Below are 20,901 nucleotides of genomic sequence, written 5' to 3'. Positions count from 1 at the left end.
GTTACAATAAAAATATACAGGGTCACAAAACGATCACCATTTTTCTTCATACAGTACAAACCTGCAATACAAGAATCATTAAGTAAATGGATAAATATTTTCATTTGTCAATTTCAGAAGAAAAATACTTTTTTTTGGAATTTATATTCAGCAGTAAAGCATTATAGTTGTTGCTGTTTTTTGTTTCCAAAGGGCACCTCCTTGGACTTTCCCATGATGACTCCAAATTCTGTGAAGAGAACTTTGGTTCCATGGAAGATAAGAGACTTATGTCTTCCATCTTAACAAGCATTGATGCTTCCAAACCGTGGTCCAAATGTACCTCAGTTACGATAACAGAATTTCTGGATGATGGGCATGGTATGTATTGACATTGACATTGGATATCATGCTAAATTTTGAGAACCTCCCAAGTTTTAAAAATTAAGTTTCTAGTTTAGCTTTAAGAGACAATCTAATAATAAATAAATACTTTCACACTCCTTCAGTGTAGCATCTATGCAACTCCAGAAATGATTAGTATATGCCTCCAATAGGTAGGCAGAGTACTGTGGCACATTTAATACTGTTATTGCTCTTTCAATTAGCAGTAATAGCAGCAGATAATAATAAAGTAACAGAAAATGAAGAAAATAAAGTTCTCTGGGAGAATTCAAGAATTCAAACAGACAAGTACTTGCCACATAATACTCCAGACTTAGCATAAGAGTAAAAAGACTGGATAATAGCAATAGCAATAGCACTTAGACTTATATACCACTTTACAGTGCTTTACAGCCCTCTCTAAGTAGTTTACAGTGTCAGCAGAGGTGGTATTCAGCAGGTTCTGACCAGTTCTGGAGAACCAGTAGTGGAAATTTTGAATAGTTGGGAGAACCAATAAATTCCACCTTTGACTGGCCCCACCCCCATCTTTTCTCTGCCTCCTGAGTCCCAACTGATCGGCTGGGTTTTCTTTTGTTGCCCTGCACAGGAGAACAGAGCGGGAAAGCAGGTTAGTGGGGTGGGAATGGAGATTTTACAGTATCCTTTCCCTGCCATGCCCACCAAGCCACACCCACAGAACCGATAGTAAAAAAAAATTGACTCCAACCACTGAGTGTCAGTATATTGCCCCAAACAATTTGGGTCCTCATTTTACCCACCTTGGAAAGCTGAGTCAACCTTGAGCCTGGTGAGATTTGAACTGCCAAATTGCAGGCAGCCGGCAGTCAGCAGAAGTAGCCTGCAGTACTGCACTCTAACCAACGCGTCACTGTGGCTCTTAGTAGATATTGCAGTTCCTGGAGACAACAGAATAGAAGAAAAAAAAGTGGAGAAAATCACAAAATACACAAACTTGCAAAGAGAAGTAGAATGACTGTGGCAAAAGAACGCAAAATATCAACAGTATTAGGCACTTTGGGTCCAATCCCAAAGCAACTAGAGTATCACAAAATCCCCATCGATCAATTGCAAAATGCAGCTGTACTTGAATCAACTCACACCCTACTTTAACACCATCAAATAACAACATCTGCCTTAGATCTTTGGGAACTTGATGAATAAAATCGCGACCAACCATAATAATAAATAATGCCAGTTTGGTGTAAGTCAGGGGTGTCCAACCTTGGCAACTTTAAGACTTGTGGACTTCAACTCCCAGAATTCCTCAGCCAGCTTTGCTGGCTGAGGAATTCTAGGAGTTGAAGTCCACAAGTCTTAAAGTTGCCAAGGTTGGACACCCCTGGTGTAAGTGGTTAAGAATCAGGCTAGAACTGTGAGTTCTAGTCCCAATTATGTGAGCTTGGTCCAGTCAGTCTTTCTCAGTCCTAAAAAGCAGGCAATGGCAAACCAGTTCTGAAAAAAAATCTTGCCAGGAAAACTGCAGGGACTTGTCCAGGCAATTGCCAGGTGTCCACTGACTCAAGACACATACACCCAAATATAAATAATTCAAGGGTTATCAAGGGTTACTTGATTTCAGATGCAAAATTCTGATAACAATGAAGGACCATAAAGAGATACGGAAAATTACCTTTGCTGCCCTTAGAAATTGTTTGGATTTATGAAACTCCAATCTAAGAGCCTTGGATAATATATACAAAGAGGTACACTATTAAACAAATACAAAGTAATGATAACAACTAATTCTAAGTACTGATAACAATAGATTGAAAATATGGAATAGGAGAATAACTGAAGCAAAAATGATACACTACATAGATAGTTAAGCAGACATTAGTACCTAGGTTTTCTAGACTATTAAATAAAGGCTTCATACAGCTTCAAGGAACTTGCAGCTTCTTACTATCATCTAGTATTATTCATCAACTTTTTAACAAAATGCTTCAGTGCACTCATAAAGCAATTGCAGCTCTTAACTATTTTAAATTCCAGAAGGTTTAGACAAAAATGACCTAACTGAGGAATGGATCCAGTTGTTATGGCAACGAAAATACTTGTAGATGAAAAACAGAGTTTACATGCAAAACTCTAGAAAAGCACTATATGGGAATATTTGCAGTACTGATGCAATCAGATGTTTTATCCCATTTTCTTCTAATTTTTTTTTTTTTCTAATTGAACAGTTGATAAGCATTAACTCACGTCAGTGTACATATGAATGAACAATAGAAGTGCTATTTTTAGTAATTATACATGTGGGCAAGGATAGATTTGGTATAGAATCCTTGTATATATTCTCATCCAACCCCCCTTTTTTCAATTTAGTTTCATCTCTGAATTCCCTTAGAGGATGTAGAAGTATTTAATTAGCCTTCTAGTGATTAAAAACTGCTCAGAGTTGCCTGAACCACAAGATGGACAGGCGAGAGAGAGACAGAGACAGAGAAACAGAGAGGGTGGATGAGTGAACAGACAGCTTTTCTTCAGGTGACTTTCATCCAGTCAATATGCATTGGATTATATCACAGGATGTGAGAATTAGTAGAGAAAAGTTTGTGAGTTCTAGTCCTGCCTTAGATATGAAGCCCATCTAGATCAGGGGTCCCCAACCACCGGTCCGCGGACCGGGACCGGTCCGTGGAACAAGTCCTACCGGGCCGCTGGTTTGCTGGGCGCCGCCATCTTTTTTTGATGAAAAAGTGCTTCCGGTGAGCTTTTCCGGGTAGAAAGCTCACCGGAAGCATTTTTTCATCAAAAAAGATGGCGGCGCCAGCGCTTCCGGTGAGCTTTTCCGGGTAGAAAGCCATTTCTACCCGGAAAAGCTCACCGGAAGCGCTGGTGCCGCCCAGCTAATGCCGGTACCGGGCCGCGCCATAAAAAAGGTTGGGGATACCGGGCCGCGGCATAAGAAAGGTTGGGGATCACTGATCTAGATGACTTTGGACCAATCACTTTCTCTTAGCCAAACAAACCTCACAGGGTTGTTGTAGGCAAAATAAAAAAAAGAAAGAGTATTATGTATATCAGCTGCCATGAGTTACTTAAAAAGTAATAAAGATGGAATTTAAAAAGTGTGCCCTTTACAAAATTGATTAAACATTGATAACACAGAGTCCAGTTATGTTTCAGCCTATCTTTCCAAAGAATAGAACTCACAGCCTAAATTAATTTTCATGTACAAAGTGCTTTTCTTCAGAGATATTTAGATCCTATCTCCTGCAAACTTCCCATCAAAATGTTTATAGTTCTAAATACCTTCCATTTCCTCTGTAAACAATCTTTCTTCCTCTCACAAACTTCAACACAGAAGTGCTATATGTACTCAGAAGCATTGTCTATACTGATATATTGATAGGAGGATTTCCCCCCTGGAAAAATTAGATTGAGTTCTATACATTAACGAAAGACAAGACTCTGCTATTATTGTTTTTCTGATAACAAAAATTAACAGGATGTAATCAAAACCCAGCCATTGAAAAATAATAGGTAAGTATCTTAATGTAGAAAAACCCTGACTTTGCAGCACCAAAAGTAGATTATTCATTTTTGGTCCTGAAATGGTCTGAAAGGTAGGACCTGTTGCCAATTGGTAAGATAAATTATGTTTCTTCACAATGGTGCCAAGGCAAGATTGAAGTTCATTATGAGATTAGAATTTTGGTGGCCTAGTATATTTAAGAGTGTTGGTGGATGAATATTAGGAGTGTGGAAAGTTTGGACTGTGAAATTACTTTATAAATCTTACCTGTGGTAATTATGGAGGATGGTACAATGGGAGAGTACAGACTCTGAGAAACTCTGGCAGCTTTCAGATGTATTTGCTATGAGTGCACTATCCTCCTTGCTGTGTAGAAACTTCCCAGCCTGAACTGTGCTTGGAGTGGCATTACATTTTTCATGGTTTTGGAAGAATTTAGAGTCTAAAGTGACTTGGATGATCATGACCACTATGGTAACTATGGAGTTGACCCAAGCTATCAAGGCCTGATGCACATTGAGGATCAAACCTTGGGTCTTTTTTGGGGGGGAGAAATGGCACTGTTATCTGGAGTTGACAATATCTAAACATCTGGCTCACTGAGAGGCCAACCATAATAATAAATAATGCTAGTTTGGTATAGTGGTTAAGAACCAGGCTAGAACTGATTTCTAGTCCCACTAGATTAGAATTCTGTGAGTCTTAAAGTTGTCAAGATTGGAGACTCCTATTCTATATCCACTTTCCACGTAGAAAGAGGAACTTTTACACTGGAATACTCCTTTTGCCTGATAGCCTATTCTGTTTCAGAGGGTGTTTATGGAACTGTAATGGTGGTATGCTAGAATGACCACGGAAACAGGAAGAAGAGATGGATTCTGCCTAATTTTTCAGAGAGTAAAAAGAAAGGAGGGGAGAAGACTGACTGCAAACCTGATTACAAGATTGGTGTTAGCCCTTTAAAATAGTCCAGGCACAAGGCCCAACAATGAATGCTATCTTAATCGTAAAATTACACTAACAGAATCTAAACAGAGCAAGGCTGATGTTGTTATTGTTATTATTAAATTTGTTTATTGCTACCAATTCCAAAATACTGGCTTACAATATTCAATAATATTTTGAATAACAATATCACAGGTATCCTTAAGCAATAAAAACCTACAACTATATTTTCCAATAAGCTATTCTTTATCTTATCCTCACTTGCAAATATCATTTTGTGTTCACTACTCTTTACACCATTAGCTGCTTTTTAAAAATTACCATAGTAATATTGAGTACTTAATCCTTTTTTTCCCAGTGGTTGTTTTTATTTCAATTCTATTAGCTTTCACTTTGGATCTTTGGGGTGGGGGACAATGGCAATGTAACAAAATTGGTAACAAAAATAGCAATAACCGAAAAACTCTATCTCTAATTGGTTCTTATTCAGGAAGAGTTTAGACCACAAAGCTGTGGTTCATTTTCTTTATGAGATCTAATGAAAATGTAGATCACAAATGTTACAAATAATGAAATAAATTAAAATAACAGAAGAAAATGCAGATTATTTTCATGAATTGGCAATAATTCAAGTTTATGGAGGGTCCCCTCCCCCATGTGGATACAAAGGGAAGGGTTGGAAGAAAGAATAATACTTTTCTTCTTTGGGGGGTAATGTGGCTAGCCAAGAATTCTAGCTAGAAAGAAAGCAGAATGACTACTTTTGCCCACCCAGAGAAAGAATTTCTTCTCTTTCCACAGTTGGTAGATTGTACAAGAAATGGATGTCCTTCTATGGGGTGTCTATAATAAAGGCACATGCTTTGGTGCACATTGTAACTGAACATAAATGCTTCCTTAGATAGTTAAAGGAATATTTCACTACCTGTCCTTGCAGTAGCTCCATGTACTCAACATTCTATTTACAGTTGCTGGAGTATTTCTTAACCACAGCCTGCAGGATTCCTTGTGGCCACCAGCTGTTTTCTGGGCAGTGACACTTGTCTTGTTGTTGGCTACTGTAGCATTTCTCTGCCTACATGCAGAACAAATGCCAACTTCCAAAGCAGCAGACTTATTTTTCTGTTTATTGTTAGAATAAACAATGTGGTAAGTCAATATTGAGCGTCACACGCTAAGCTACCAAAAATACTGTTTCTAAACCATTAATTGAGTCTTAAAAACAATAAAGATGCTTATTTGTAGTTTCTAAATGTGTTTCTCCAAAAAAGGAACAAGAGTTTTGGGGGGAATGCATACCCCTGCTCTCATTAATGTATTAATGCTACTTTGAAAGGTGGTCAATGTTAAGCTTTAGATCATGATGCCTCCTTTATTTTGTCTATCCAGAGATTCTATCATCACTTGCTAGGAAAGTAGAAGTTGCTAAGAAAGCAGAATTTTTTTTTTCAAGAATTGAATCAAATTTTGAATATTTATCTCAGGTCTTTTTTTAAAACACACAAATTCTAACAGGGATTTGGTGTGATAAAAACTTGAGTTTAGAAACAGTTGCTCTCTTTACCATCTCCTTCAAAGTAACTTTGAATATTCAGGGTGGTATAGCCTTTTGTAGACTTATAGACCTTCTAAGCCAAAATAAGTTCCTTTTCAGGTAAAAACATATTTCTAAAAAGGAAGCCCGGAGGTTTAAAATCTTACTGTATTTATCCACCTTGATATTCACTAAAGTCTTAGGACAGGCAGCCAAAAAAGACCCCACAATTGAATTAATTGTTTAATTAAATCTTTATTAGGCTTGCTTTTCAGTTTGCTCTAGTGATCTTCTTTCTGCCATAAATTATTCTTTATGCATACCAAAGACGATGGACTTGGCTGTCTTTTCTAAATGGATTGTATACCTGCTATAGCTCTCATTGAAATATGATGGGTTAGTTCTTCAAGGAAATGTAGTTATTGATTTATTGCAAAAGAAACTTTTAAAGATGAGTCCTTATTTCTATCTTCATTATGCTTTTAAAGCATGAGACTCGAATCTTATTATTTAAATGCTTTCATCCATGATCAAATGGAAGGAAGACAGATTGTGATAACTTGTTGTAACTGAAAAGAAATAAAGATTCATTAAATCCCAAGCAGCCCCATTCAGTAAGAATTTTTCAACCTATTTTCTCTTACAAGGGCTATAAATAAAGCAGAAAAATCTTTCAGATTAGTCAAATACCTCTGTACCGATATAAATGCAAATTATAGGTGAGGAGTAGGAATAATTCTCTCTATTCATGATTTTCAGGCTGTAAATCCTGTGCAATGTTTGGTCCTAGTAGTATTGTGCATTAGAAAAGCAGAAAACCTCTGCTTGGGAAACCATGAAGAACAAAAGAACACTATCTAGTTACAAAAACTAAAGTATTTCCCTCTCCAATGATAAAACCAAACCAGCCCACTGTTGTGTAGCCATGCCTCAAGCGTCACAAAAAGAATAGGAAAAGTTGAAAAGAGAAAGTGAATTTCAACTCCAAAAAGGAGAATCATATGCTGCTGTATTCCATACTCCTTATTAGCTAGAGCAGTAATCCCAAGACTACAAGTTACTTTCAGGAAAGTATCTGCTAAGTCAAAGTCTGTCATCATAGATAATAATTTTCCCATTTATTAAAGATGTGGATACTTGCTGTTGAGTTTTGTGATTCATCTTGCACTTAAGCATGCTTAATGAATTCCTGCCATCAATATTCTATTTCCTGTACAAATTTTGTTTGGTTTTTGAATAGAAGATTCTCACCTGCTTCTTCTATTCTTAAATGATTTTGTTGGCTACAGTTTTAAGTCATGCTTGTTCTGGCTTTCCTTTAAAAGTTTTACCTTTCCAGAAGCGGTATTGCCTCAGCAATTCTCAAATGGCAGTTTTGGCCATTTTTTTAAAATGTTTATAAATTCAACTGATTAATATGGAAGATCCCACTCACAAAGTCACTTTGGGTAAATGGAAGCAAACACACATGAAAAGTAAAGTTCTGTGTCCTATTTTGTAATTCATACGATCAATTGTAAATTGAAATGCAATTCAAAGCAAAGGTGTGCATCTACGTGTAATGTATAGCACAGGTTTTTTGTGGAACTATGCTAAAATAAATGAATCATGACTGGCAATCTATGAGATTAGCTATATTAGAAAGGAAGAGGTTTTACAATATACAGACAGAAATAGGATGTAGTGATAAGTTATCAGATTTGCACAAATATAAGTAGTAAATTGAGTTGAAAGAAAATTTTGAAAATTTTATCATGTTGGAAAGCTTAGAAGTATGGCAAGTATCTTAGAAAGGAAACAAATTATAAATGAGGTTGTTGTTTCAGGTAACTGTTTACTGGATCAACCACGAAAACATATCTTAGGTCCTGAGGAACTTCCAGGACAAACATATGATGCCATTCGCCAATGCAAGCTGGCATTTGGACCTGAATACACAGTGTGTCCTGGAATGGATGTGTGCTCTCGTCTGTGGTGTGCAGTCATTCGCCAAGGTCAAATGGTGTGCTTGACCAAGAAGCTTCCTGCTGTGGAGGGGACACCATGTGGAAAAGGAAGGATCTGCCTTCAAGGGAAATGTGTTGATAAGACAAAGAAAAAATATTATTCGGTATGTTGCTATTTTAATTATTAAACTAGGTGAAGTTAAATTTTAATCACATTAGGCACATTTAATTTGATCACATTAATCACATTTAATTGATGCTTCAAATGGAATGATCCCTTGGGAGAGTGAAGTGTTAATCAAGGATTCCCACATTCTCTTATTGGGGTGCAATTGACACCGAAGCTCTCTTTTGCTCATTTTATTGAAAACTTTATCTTATCAACCGTACAGCATGCCTTCTGATGCCATATGGTGTAGCATTCTAAATATCTGATTAGGGCTTCCATCTTTAATGTAACAAAATTACTGAAAAGTTGAAGAATTTCATTTAGGCTAACATATTCATTAAATGATTGACTGAACATTGTTCATGCATTAATTTATTATAGTTTCACCCAATTTCTGCACATCTGGAGAGTATTATCTAATGCAACAACCTGGAACATTGTTAAGATCAGTGACTGACCAATGTCACGTATCTTTATTTTAAAGACTACATTGACTGACGAATGTCACGTATCTTTATTTTAAAGACTACATTGTTCTTTTTTTAAAAAAAAATATTTAGTTTATTCAAGGAAAGTTAAAATACAAAACAATAGTAATAAAAAACAACTGTGGATAGAAAGATAAAATAGGAAACTAAGTATAGATGACTGATATTTGATTTTTTTTTCCAGCTACCATCAATTAGCATTTTATAATATGGTGAAATTTATGTTTTAGGCTTCAAACCATGGCAACTGGGGATCCTGGGGACCGTGGGGACATTGCTCTCGTTCATGTGGTGGAGGTGTCCAGTTCACCTATCGGCACTGCAATAACCCAGCACCTAGAAACAACGGTCGATATTGCACAGGAAAACGGGCTGTCTATAGGTCTTGTAACATCATGCCCTGTCCTGCCAATGGTAATTTTTCTATAAACCAAGAATAACAATACAAGCAATAAAAAGGCTATGTTAGACTATAGCAGAAGACTTGGGTAAAAGCAAGACTTGAATCTACTAGTCCATTTTTGCATATCTAAATTCCAAATGTTTAACAATAACAATAATAATAATAGTTCCTCTTCTACTCTTGCTCTGTGGCTAAAAAGAAAAAGAAATGAAATTAAGATTCTATATTGACTTCTTGGGGAGGAAGGGCTGTGAACTAAGTTTAGATGGAAATTTCGAGAAAATGCTGGGCTCAGATTAATGTTATTCTAAATTATTTGCAGCAAACTGCACTTGGTAAATATCCTGGGAAGAGATAATGTTATATTCCACTTCTGTGTATGTAAATCCAGTCTCTCCAGATATCATCCAGCATTGGTCAGATTGTAGGGAGTATAGTTGTAATTGTTAAAAAGAAACAGAAGGATTGTCTTTGCTAATACATTGGTAATCTCATCACAATTACAGATCTGTTAGCTACAGGCTGAAAAAGTGACTATCCTGTACCATCCCATATCACAGTTATATTTTCTGTAGCCTGTGAAAGGAAATTGAAATTGGTAGTAGAGGGGAAATAATTAGCCACAACAGCTTGGCCATCTGTATGGCCTCCATAGAAGGACTCTGAGGTTGATTTGTTTGTTTGTTTGTTTATTACATTTATTATAGCCACCCATCTGTAGCTTATATGCTGCAGGTGGCTTGTATTACCACAGTGAATAGCACACAAATCATCATAATAGAATCCTGTGGAACTTCATTAGTGATGGGCATGTAGACAAATGGCTTTTGATTAAGTCTTTTTGTCCTGAAATAGAACCTGCTTTGTCCTCAAATAGAACCTGAGTGTTAGAAATAATACACCCCTGGTGTTTACATTAACTTTTGAGACACTATCCCCATAGATATGAATAATAATGAATGGATTTTTCTTCTTCAGCTAAAGCTTTCCGCCAAGAACAATGTGAAGCAAGAAATGGTTACCAATCAGATGCAAAAGGTGTCAAAACATTTGTAGAATGGGTCCCAAAATATGCAGGAGTACTCCCAGGAGATGTTTGCAAGCTTACCTGCCGAGCTAAAGGAACTGGCTACTATGTAGTTTTCTCTCAAAAGGTAAAATAGTTATTCTGCTTGCTTATCGAATATTTACATTTCTGAACTTTTATGTTATAGAATGTTCATTAGTAAAATCAGTGTAAGCATATGAGTGTTCTTTTAGAGCTCAACATATAGTAGCCCTGCTAGCTTTCTTTAAACAGTTATAACATTGCATATTTTATTACTATATTATTATTAAATGTAAACTATTATTAGGTGTATTAACAATGTTCTATATTTATCCATAATGTTTATGTTTGTGTGCCTGTGTATAACTAAAAATGAAAAGAAATTTCAATTTAAACATAGTTATGTTATTGAACAGGTGACTGATGGCACCGAATGTAGGCCATATAGCAATTCAGTATGTGTCCGTGGAAAATGTGTACGAACTGGATGTGATGGCATTATTGGTTCAAAGCTCCAGTATGATAAGTGTGGGATTTGTGGTGGAGACAATTCCAGTTGCACAAAAATTATAGGGCACTTTAATAAAAAGAGGTAAGTAAGAAATAAACAATATAGTAAGTCATTTTCACCCAAATTCTTTATTGTGATAGGAAATAGCATTTATGCAGAATTCAGAAAAAAATATTTTATATAAACGTAAGGTCAAGCATATTGTATCCTGTAAATTACAATGGTCCCATACTTGTCTATCAAAGTGTATGTAGAATAAACTCAGATATCAGTGGAACTCACCAAGAGGCAGTTCTGTTGCCTCTGTATTTACTTATCGAGAACTTAATAATTTAATAAAATTCTAGCTGTATCAGGACAAAGAATCATTCTGTAACGTGTAGTGGTCAATTAGGTAAACCTTAGAAGCTCACAACAAGAAGGGAAAGTTAAAACTCTTATCCATGTCTGCAGCTGCTGTTTAAGATATTCTGTCTGATTCAAGAGGCAGAAATAAAGACTTTAGTCACATTTGTCCCTATGCTAAAAAAGGTAAATTGGTAGCTGTGTCATCTGATAGATTGCATGGACTGTTAATTAAAAAGTACATTACTTTAAAAATCCAGAAGCATTCTATATTTGGTTTTAGTGAGTTTGAGTGATGATTTCTATGCTAAGTCATACTTTTATCAATTGTTTAAAATAAAAAGCCCGTATGTAATAGTTTTTCCTATTAGAGAACTCATTTACTTTTACATAAGGCAATGACTACATTGACAGCTCTATTTTTTAAATAATTTCCTAATGATTCTTAGCATGAAATTCATGCAAAAGTATCTGTTGATGCATATGCAAAGTATTTTTATTCCACTTCCATTTATTGATAGTGAACTATGTTCTTCCACGTAATTATCCTTTTTTGCAATATAGTATCTTTTTTGAATTTATTATTCAGCCAACAAATTTGGCTTTCTATTACATGTCATTCAATCATTTATAAACAAAATTGAAAAACAGTGATCTCAGACCCTAAACCTGATGTTGTTCCATTTTGTATGTTTCTCCAATATGAACACCATCTGTTTATTTCTTCTTTCTGTTCTGTAGCCAATTACTAGTTCAAGGGACCTTGGTAGATGCTTTAATAGGGGAGTTTTGTGAAAGATTTTGAAAGCCCAAGAATACTATACCTATTAAAGTAGCTTTTTGATAGTGAAGGCTATCTTTAAACCTTTGCAAAGAGTCTGAGAGGGAAGGAATTTTGCATTTTGGGGAACAAATGGCATATCTTTGTTTTGCTTATCTAACTTATTTTTCTTTTATTTCAGTAAGGGTTATACAGATATTGTTAAAATACCAGAAGGAGCAACACACATCAAAATACGACAGTTCAAAATGAAAGACCAAAGTAGATTCACTGCTTACTTGGCTTTGAAAAAGAAAAATAGTGAATATCTTGTCAATGGAAAATACATGATCTCAACTTCAGAGACCATCATTGACCTCAATGGAACAGTTATGAACTACAGTGGCTGGAGTCACAAAGACGATTTCTTGCATGCCATGGGACATACAGGCACCAAGGAAATCTTGATAGTACAGATTCTTGCAACAGATCCAACTACACCAGTAGATGTCCGCTATAGTTTCTATGTGCCAAAGAAGCAAATGCAAATGACAAATTCTGTCACTAACAACAACAATAGTAACAAAATTAGCCCGTCACTTACTCAACCCCAATGGATAACTGGACCATGGCTTTCTTGTTCTCGAACATGTGATACAGGGTGGCATACAAGAACTGTCCAGTGTAAAGATGGGAATGGAAAATTAGCTAAAGGCTGTCTTCTGTCTCAAAGACCGTCAGCATTCAAACAATGTTTATTTAAAAAATGTTAACCTGTGGTTGCAGACTTCTTCAGAAGGAGTCTTCTTGAATCTTATTTGGCATATTGACATAAGATCTACCCAGAAACAAAAGGAAGACAATGCATCAATATTCTCTCTTATTCTTGCAGGACATGCAAGATTTGGACCAAAAAGAGATATGATCTGGTCCTATGAGGTGATCTTAATATGTCAAAAGCACTATGTGTTAGCTATTACGAGCCCTTTGTATCTGCAAATAAGAGGATAAACCAGAGAAGTTATAATGGGATATCCAGTTACAGAACCATCTCCCTTTTCTCACCTACCTCTAACATAGGATATCTTTAGACAACTTGTCAAAATTATCCATGATTCTACAATAGTTTCTTTTTATACTATTTGTAAATATCTTTGCTTTGGTATGTCACTTTATATCACTTGATTTTCTTACAACAAACAGCAGCCTTTATGTTTAACACAAGTGATTGACCAAAGTATTAGTAGATCTGCAGCCACTGTTGACTCATATGCCTTTCTTTAAAAAAAAAGGTTTTACTGGAAATTTAAGAGGTTGCTGCTTTAAAGAAAAAAAAAGTAATATCTTTCTGACAACAGGAAATACATTTCTATTCTAAGAATTTCCTGACAATAGAATTTATTCTATATTAATGCCTTTCTGATGAGGAATTTTTATAGGCACAGTCTGCAGCAGTAGGGAAAGGGGGAGGAAAGCTGCCAGTATGATGCTTTAAAATTTGAAAAAGAAATGTATTTTATTTTATCCATTTAGAACAAGGGTCCCCAACCCGCAGGCTGTGGTCCATTCAGAATCAGGCCACAGAAGCATGCCTGCTGCTCATGTGGAAACATCCCCTCCCCACTGCCTGTCCACAAAGCCAGAAAGGTTGGGGACTGCCAATTTAGAATATTGTACATCAGAAATTATCAAACTAATGAAAGATGTGCCACAAATAGAGTTAGAAGGAATTCATTACATGGGAACAGCACACATAACATAATGAGGAACTCCCCCCCTTCAACTGTTACATGTCTAAGATACAACTAAATCCAGACATGGATGAAGATAGAGTCTAAAGTTCTTGAGGCATTAGCTTTCTGCTGTCTCCCTTTTCATCTCTATTTCTACTACCTCTTTGCATTTCTGCCACTTCTTTCCCTCTTCCATACCCTCTCCTCGCAGTTGCTATGGGAGAGGCAGATGACTCTTCTTAGAGATCTATACTAACTGTTGACACAGAGATTTTGAAAACAGTATGAAATTACATGTGGGTTACTCATCCCCAATATATGGAAAGATGAAATTTTGGTGAGACATTGGGTCATGTCTTCCAGCTCAGATTTATGAAATCTGTTCACCTCTGTTTTCCCTATTAGTTTTGAAGTGGTTCCTACTGGAAATCTAACAGCATGCCATGAATTTGGTCTGTAAGGAAGAATTTTACAGTGGTTAAAACAAAAACAAAAACATTGGGTTTTTTCATAAAGCTTTTTTTGTCTAGTTCTTTTGATATTTGGCTGAATGTTACCAAGCATCCTAATCCAGAGATTGCACATGCTCAGATTGGGTACATATCTTATGTGCACAAACTGTCCCATAATTTCAAGGAGGATACATAACTGTTGGCACATGTATATCAGGTCCTTCAGTGAAATGAGTGGGAGCACTTCAAAAAATGCCTATGAATGCCTAAATGGGGAGAATTCATGAAATATTTTTGTTGTTTTCAAATCATAGATGTATTTATTTTTTAAGTCATTACATATATTTTTAGATTAAGGCTTTAGTTTCTGCTACTTTGGGGAGTAAACTTTATTGAACTTAAAAGTAATTGAATTACTTATAGACAAAGTTTAATTGTAAAGCTGAAATCCTAAATGTACTTATTAGGGAGTAATAAACAAAATGAGAATTTTCAGATTGAACATCTATAGGATTGCACTGGAAAGATCAAAAGAAAATAAAGCCATATTTAGTTTTGGGAGCTGTAGCTTACTCTCATAAGATTATTTTCAGAAAGAAAACTCTATTTTTACCAACTATAGGGAAATGAATTTCCAGTTTTAAAAAGTAATATAAATACCTCACCTTAATCAAGAGAAATTAATTGACATTTAATATATAGTATTTGGCTGAAATATTAAAATATAGAAAACAGAGATTATACCTTTGTTACCAGTGCCTTCCAATATATTTTGAGTAGAGACAAATCAAGCTGCTTTAATTTCCAATGGAATTTCATTACAAATTTCATTGGAGCCACAAATATATATTAAATATTGAATTTTATGAACATTACAATCTATAACCTTTGCACTTAAATACTTGCTTCTATCACCAGCTTTTAATATTGCTGTGGATGGAATGCATCATTTTAAGAATTTGTTTTCTGAGGCAATGATGTTTAGGGGGAAGAAATCTGACTGTTTAACCTATCTTGTTATAAAAGCCCTGTTTACATGAGTGAAGCCTACATGAGTGAAGCCTACAGCTTTGAGATTTCCTGATTCAGCACAGACATTTTAGATGAGCAATGGAGTTATCACAGTTTACAAATAAATAAACTGACTGAATTAGAGGCAATTATCCATGATGTAAAACAGTTGCAGTTTCATATCTTCAGGCCATCAAGTCATATAAGATTGCAATTTCTCAGTGTACCATAGGAACAACCTAAACATGTCTGGTTTCTAGAAAATATTTTTAATTGTAAAGAAATATAATTCCATATGATTAGTTAAAAGAATGCCACTAGGAATGCACATATCAAGGCAGGTATTTCAGAATATTCCCATCAAAAAAATGCAATGTACATTAACATTATGTTATAAACATTTAGATGAGTAATTGCATATATAATTGCATAAGTTTCTAAATCACAAATCACAAAGGCACAAAACTTCATAGAGCAATCTTCTCTGGATTGTGCTATGAAACAATAGTTTTATCTGTTTTGGCTTAAGAGAAATATTAAACCATACCATAAGACAAATAATGCAGGTTTGCAAGTGAAAATACACTTTTGTGTTGAGAAAATATGCAGTCTTTTCTTTAACTTCCTCAGAATTCAGCCAATTTCTATTATTATCGTGTAATAGAGAAAAGGCAAAGTAAAGTGTTTTTACTTTACAAAGTAAAAACAAAACCAAAAGTCTCAATTCAGCTTCAACTTTCAACTTTTATTATTTTAATAATTAAGAATACATTTCATTTCATACTATGTTCAGATTCTATTCTTATTTCAGCATTTCCTGAAATTCCTTGTCACTAGATTTTGGCATTCTATACACACATGCACATGAACACATACACTGTATATACATATATGCATATATAGATAGATACCTACATGGAGTTGTAACAGTGAAGTGTTTCTCCTGTGCTTGAGGTTTTAACTTAACAACAATCATCACATTGTTGAAAGAGTAATCAATGGAAGAATCTTTGAAGTTGGTAGGATACACTCAGATAGCAGTCTCAGTTACATAGCATGTGTAAGTAAGATAGTTTTAAATAAAAGCATGAGAAAAATTGGGTTTCAGTTCTTTACTATATCATGATTAGAATTGTATGTGAGAGTTGTTGTAAATTTCGGCAAGCAGAAAGTTGAAAAATTAAACTGATGTGTACATTTCAGCTTTTTCCCATGGGCCTGCACTTTCCTATATTTCTGTTTTTGTTACATCTTCACATCCTCTACACTACTTTGTCTGTTTGTAAATGTGAAGCTGGTGCAAATTATAGTATATTATAGTTTTAGACTAATTTGGAAGCAGGCTACTTCCAAGGATTCAGATCTAGTTACTACTCGATTATTCTCCATTTTACTAAAAATCTTACCAGCTAAATTGGATTAAATTGAATGCTAAAGTCTCAAGTTTATTACCAGATTTTGATAATTGGTCAGACCTTTTTCTGTGTTCCTGAACAATCACCTAAGCCATAAATTAATGTATGTATTTACAGTATCTAAATGTAAGTGCTAAAACCCAAACCATGGGTTCATGGAACACATGGGAAATAATGGCACGTAGGCTGTCAATAAAACCTAATCAAATTAGTTGAATATGTAGCAATTTTCCCTTTAAGCAGTTGTTGTGATAGAAAGGAAATCAATGAAAGTATGCTGGCAACTGATAAAACAGATGTACAAATGAAAATATACAAAAAGAAAAACAACATAGCACTGAAAAAATATAATTTATTGTGCTTTTTTACAAATTGGTATGTGAATGGATGTAATGAATTTATTTATATTATTTAACATGAAATGCCAATTGTAAAAATTCTTCTATATTTAAATTGTTTTTCAATCATTATTTTGTCTATTTTTTCCTCTTCTGTTTTTTTATTTGTCTTATATTTGAATGGAAAGTGCTATATGAATTTAACACACACACAATGAGTTGCTTTTATATTGTTTATTTTAAAATTAAAACAAACATGTAAGTGAATGTGGTGCATGCAAGTCTGTGTGTGTTAAGTAGTATGAATAAAGATATTTGGGTGTATGGAAGTGTGGCTGTATCGCATATATAAACATCAGTGATCAGATTCAAAACTTTTTACCACCAGTTCTGTGGGCATGGCTTGGTGGGTGTGGCTTGGTGGGCATGGCTAGGTGGTCATGTGACTGGGTGGGCGTGGCCAACTCAACATCATGGAAAGGTGGGGCAGCACCTTGCTGTGAGGACATCAAGTTGGCCACACCCACTCACTCACATGACCGATGCTGCAGACAGGGCGATTTCTACATACCTCCTCCCCACCCTCCATTCTTGGGCTGACAAAAACCCATGTAAAGATCGCAACTGCCTGCTGAATCTGCCTGCCGAATAGCCTGGGCTGGAAAACACATGGCTGGGGCGGAGGAGTGGTCCTTTTTAACAAGCTCCAAACTGTTGCTGCAAGCCTGGGTTTTGTTTTGGGGTGGTGTTTTTTTTTTGCCAGAAACTCCTCAGAGATGTACTATTTTTTTTACAAAACAATTTCTGTGCTGCCAAATGTTACTATACCTCATTGTTGCGGTGCTGCTTGTTGCTGCTGTGGGCACTGCTGCAGCCATCAGGGCTGCCCAAGTAAAGAACTGCACCGGCTTATGGTGACTGTGAGGAGCAAGAGGAGAAGCCAAGGTGCTCACCCCATAGAGACCAACTTTGCACTCTCTCACTCCCGTGCGTGCTTTCCTGCTGCGGTTTGGCACTTCTGGCATGCACAAAGGAGTGTGAAGGGAGGCAGACACCACACGGATGCATTTTAAAAGCCAGAGAACTTTGTCCAAGACTTCTTGTGTATTCAGGGGCTACACCACTCCCAACAATGCGTTTGGCAGCAATTTAATGAAACATCTTCCAGCTCTTCAAGATTGACTTTAAGAGCGCCCTCATGGAAGAAACCAAGAGCAAAAGTAATGACGGGCGTGTCTCTACGCAAGAAGTGTGAAGGGAGGCAGCCTCTGAGGAAAAGAGGCGGTGAAGCCCTGGCTGCCACCCAGGAGGTGACTGCGAAGGGACACGTCACACACCCCTGTTGCCCTCGCCACTGCTACTTTTGCTCTCGGCTTCTTGGCTTCTTCCATGGGGCATTCTTAAAGTTGATCTTGAAGAGCTGGAAGATGTTTCATTAGATCACCACCAAACGCATTGTTGGGAGAGGTGCAGCCCCTGAAAACACAAGAAGTCTTGGGCAAAGTTCTTCCAAAGTTTGGCCAGTAGCCGACCGGGGCTTGCTTGCAGGCTCACTCACCCAGGGAGATGAGGGCCATGGCAGAAGGCAGGTAGCAACTGCAGGTGAAGGCAGGCAGCCATGGCGGGCAAATGCAGGTTAGCAATGGCAGTTGAGATCAGTGACTGGGCAGGGTGGGATGAGCGGGCAGGGTGGGACAAGTGGCAAGAGGGTGGGAAGGGGAGAATGAGTGGGCAGGTGGGCAGGAGTGGGCAAGCCAGAGGTGGTGTCTTCCGGTTTTCTGAACTAGTTAAAATTTATGTTACCGGTTCATTTGAACCGATCCAAACAGGCTGAATACCACCTCTGATAAACATACTGAATGCATACACATAGATACCAAATTATCACATTTTTCAATGGCTTTTACTTCCTTAAGCTTCAGTGTGGAAACACATAGTTTACAAAGATTTATCCTATACACTTGGGGGGGGGGGGGAGATTTAAAACTTGACAAAGCCTATTTATGTCACTTATGCATTCTAAACAACTATATATGTGAAGAAGTTCTCAGGTGGTTCGTTGAGATAAACTTCTCTTTTCCCTGCAAGGAATGTTAAAAATAAAAAGTTTCAGCTTTCAACTCAGAATTGCTTTGTAATCAGAGAATTCTTGATACAAATGATTTTCCAGATAAATGTCTATACATATACATTGTAATACAATATATTAATAACTGCATAAAATTGATTTCCTGCATATCAAAAACCAAAGTTTGGCTAGATATTATGAGAGCTGGGTCACAGGAGGACCCAGAAAGAAGTCTCAAGATCAAGAAGGCAAAGTAGTTTTCTTTAAAAAAAAAAGGGGGGGGGGTTCTAAAAAAAAATTGCACTAGATATATGTGTATGTCATTAGGGCAATGCCACTCTTTATATTCAGGATCAAAAATGTAATCTAGAATGTACATGAAGGAAAAAAAGGTGGGGGTGCTTCATCCAAATAAGGGAGGGCGTTTTTGTATTCAGTAACAAGATGTAACATGCCTGAACGAAACTCTTTCATTTTGGGGCACAGCTATAACCCGATATACCTGAATTCAAGTAGAGGAAGTGAAAGTAGAGTTATTAGAGAAAGGCTTCGCCAGCAGGTGTGGCTCATCGTGAAAGATAACTCCTATTTCTCCTTCTTGCTATACCAAATATAAGAATGTGTACTTAGATAGATTTCCCTCCAGTACACATCTTGTATAATTAGCAAATACTTTGAGAAAAGTAGCCCCCCCCCACCCCACCCCCGTGCCAAAAAGCTCCTTTGTCAAAAGCTCCTGAGTGGAGTGGGACAGGGCTTTGTGTTACACAAGAAGGAGGAGAAGCAGCAACCCAAAGTAGCCCCTTTGCAAAGAGCTCTTAAGTAGGATGAGACTTCATATTCAAAAACAATAAAGATAAACAGTTCTTTTCACACACCATGTCTCTGGGTCTGCTTTCAGCTTTTATGTGTTAATTTGCCCAGCCCAACACAGGAACTTTTGGCAAAGGGGTGTTTTGAGGTGTTTTGCCATGTGCCATATATCTGGAGGTGTTTTGGGCTATTTTTGTTTCCTCAGTCAAATCCCAGCCCACTTCAGCTGAACTCCACTCATCATGAATGAGATAAAAGAGGAAGATACATTCTTTCTTCTATTTTTTTTTTAGATGCAGCTAATCTTAAATTCATAGTCATATTCTTCCTGGGTAAATGTGATAGAAATGGAAAAAGGAAAGGAAGTAGGAGAAAAAATGTAATATAGTAATATTGGTGTGTTCCAGAAGCCTCTAGTATTTAATTATAGGTACATATTCTTAATACAGAAAGTTATCAATACTCAATACCCAACTTTTTTAACAATTCAAATATATTTTGTTTCTGGACATCTATCTTCAGATATAAAATTCACCTTAATTTTTTTTATTGTGTGCATTAGGAAAAATGCATTACAAGTCTGCATTCTAAAATTCTTTCTAGACTAAGGACAACAAACTGAACTTAATTCTTGAAGAATGTTTTATCTCAAACATAATCAATCATTGTGGAGTTCACTTCTAATTTAGGTCACTGCTATTTTGTAAGCCAATGTCACATTCTTCTCAGCTCAGTTTCAGGTAACACACAGGAAACACTATGTTCTTTATCTAAATCAAAGCATCTCTGACAAATAAGTATGCTGTTTCCACTTGAACACACCAAATGAAGGGGAACTCACAATTTCTAGTATCTGATTTTACTATCAAAATGTTCTTATTATTAGGATTTTTTTTCTAATACTGAGCTGGGGTCTGTTTCTTTTAAATGAAATTCATTATTTTGTGTTCTGTGCTCTGTAACAAAAAGAACATCTTTTTTCCTATGTGGATAGTTTCAGCTATTATGTTCCCCATCTTCACTTCTCAAAGTAAACATGTCCATATCCTTCAATTTC

The 20,901-nt window shown here is 36.3% G+C and overlaps 1 protein-coding gene across 1 annotated transcript in view; it reads left to right on the top strand.

Moving 5' to 3' along the window:
- Positions 1 to 17,292, top strand: part of ADAMTS5 (ADAM metallopeptidase with thrombospondin type 1 motif 5) — a 49,756-nt gene extending 32,464 nt beyond the window's left edge. The window contains exons 3-8 of the mRNA XM_026664131.2: positions 193 to 360; positions 8,171 to 8,454; positions 9,178 to 9,361; positions 10,329 to 10,504; positions 10,815 to 10,990; positions 12,217 to 17,292. Of these exons, the coding sequence (XP_026519916.1) occupies positions 193 to 360; positions 8,171 to 8,454; positions 9,178 to 9,361; positions 10,329 to 10,504; positions 10,815 to 10,990; positions 12,217 to 12,787 (1,559 nt within the window). The 3' untranslated portion in view covers positions 12,788 to 17,292. The remainder of the gene's footprint in view (positions 1 to 192; positions 361 to 8,170; positions 8,455 to 9,177; positions 9,362 to 10,328; positions 10,505 to 10,814; positions 10,991 to 12,216) is intronic.
- The last annotated feature ends 3,609 nt before the right edge of the window (positions 17,293 to 20,901 follow it).

Source organism: Notechis scutatus, chromosome 5 (genome assembly GCF_049901735.1).
Source record: "Notechis scutatus isolate UNSWTSFEM ecotype Mainland chromosome 5, rNotScu1.2, whole genome shotgun sequence".
Taxonomy (NCBI): Eukaryota; Metazoa; Chordata; class Lepidosauria; order Squamata; family Elapidae; genus Notechis; species Notechis scutatus.
Note: the sequence above shows the minus strand (reverse complement) of the source record. Positions and strands in the feature narration are given on the sequence as shown.